The 1,107-nt window shown below is 40.5% G+C and overlaps 1 protein-coding gene across 1 annotated transcript in view; it reads left to right on the top strand.

Annotated features, from left to right (window-relative positions):
* Nucleotides 1-775, top strand: part of Cdr1 (cerebellar degeneration related protein 1) — a 2,063-nt gene extending 1,288 nt beyond the window's left edge. Inside the window, 5 exon segments of the mRNA XM_031366972.1 lie at nt 1-65; nt 68-122; nt 125-240; nt 427-506; nt 508-775. The exon segment at nt 1-65 is cut by the window's left edge and continues 7 nt beyond it. Coding sequence (XP_031222832.1) covers nt 1-65; nt 68-122; nt 125-240; nt 427-506; nt 508-775 — 584 coding nt within the window.
* Nucleotides 776-1,107: the final 332 nt, after the last annotated feature.

Here is a 1,107-nt window from a genome sequence, read left to right as displayed (position 1 = left end):
AAGACTTGGATTTTCAGGAAGACTTGGATTTTCGGGAAGACGTGGATTTTTTGGGAAGACTTGGATTTTTCAGGAAGACATGGATCTTTAGGAAGACATGGATTTTTGGGAAGACATGGATTTTCAGAAGACTTGGATTTTCAGGAAGACGTGGATTTGGGGGAAGACATTCATTTCCTGGAAGACATGGATTTTGGGGAAGACGTGGATTTCATGGAAGACAAAGATTTTCTGGAAAATGTGGATACGATGGAAGATCAGGAGATCACTGGAAGACAGAAATTAGGAAGACTTGAATTTTCTGGAAGACCAGTATTGTTTGGAAGACATTGATCTTTGGAAGACATGGGTCGATTCTGGAAGCCATGAAATTTCTGGAAGACATCGATCTTCAGGAAGACATATCTTGGCTGGAAGTCCTGGAAGTTATTGGAAGACATGAATTTTCAGGAAGATGTTGATCTATTGGAAAGCCTGGATTTAATGGAAGACATGGGTTTCTGGAAGACTTGAACTGATGGAAGACACAGATGAGCTGGAAGACCTTGATTTTTCTGGAAGACCTGGGATTTTTCTGGAAGACCTGGATTTTTCGGGAAGACATAGATTCTTCTGGAAGACGTGGATTTTTTTCTGGAAGACATGGATTTTCCCGGAAGACATGAATTTTTCTGGAAGACATGGATCCCTCGGAAGACAAAGATTTTCCTGGAAGACACAGATTTTCCAAGAAGATCTAGATACCGTGGAAGATCTAGATACCATGGAAGACTGAATTTACTGGAAGACTTGGAGGTTGTTGGAAGACATGTATCATCTGGAAGACATATTTTCTGGAAGATCAGGATTGCCTGGAAGACCTTGATAGTGTTGGAAGACTTGTGGTTGCTGGAAGACCTGGAGATGTTGGAAGACCTTGGTACTGGCACCACTGGAAACCCTAGATATTGGAAACATTATAAGCACAGGATTTTTGGAGAAACACTGGAAGGCTTGGATTTTTGAAAACATTGGTTACTCTGGACATTAAAGTCTTTGGAGGCCCTGAATGTTGGAATACTTGATACTAAAAGCCATATACTAGAATTTTTGATATTAGATATTGCA

Source organism: Mastomys coucha, chromosome X (genome assembly GCF_008632895.1).
Source record: "Mastomys coucha isolate ucsf_1 chromosome X, UCSF_Mcou_1, whole genome shotgun sequence".
NCBI classification, from domain to species: Eukaryota; Metazoa; Chordata; class Mammalia; order Rodentia; family Muridae; genus Mastomys; species Mastomys coucha.
Note: the sequence above shows the minus strand (reverse complement) of the source record. Positions and strands in the feature narration are given on the sequence as shown.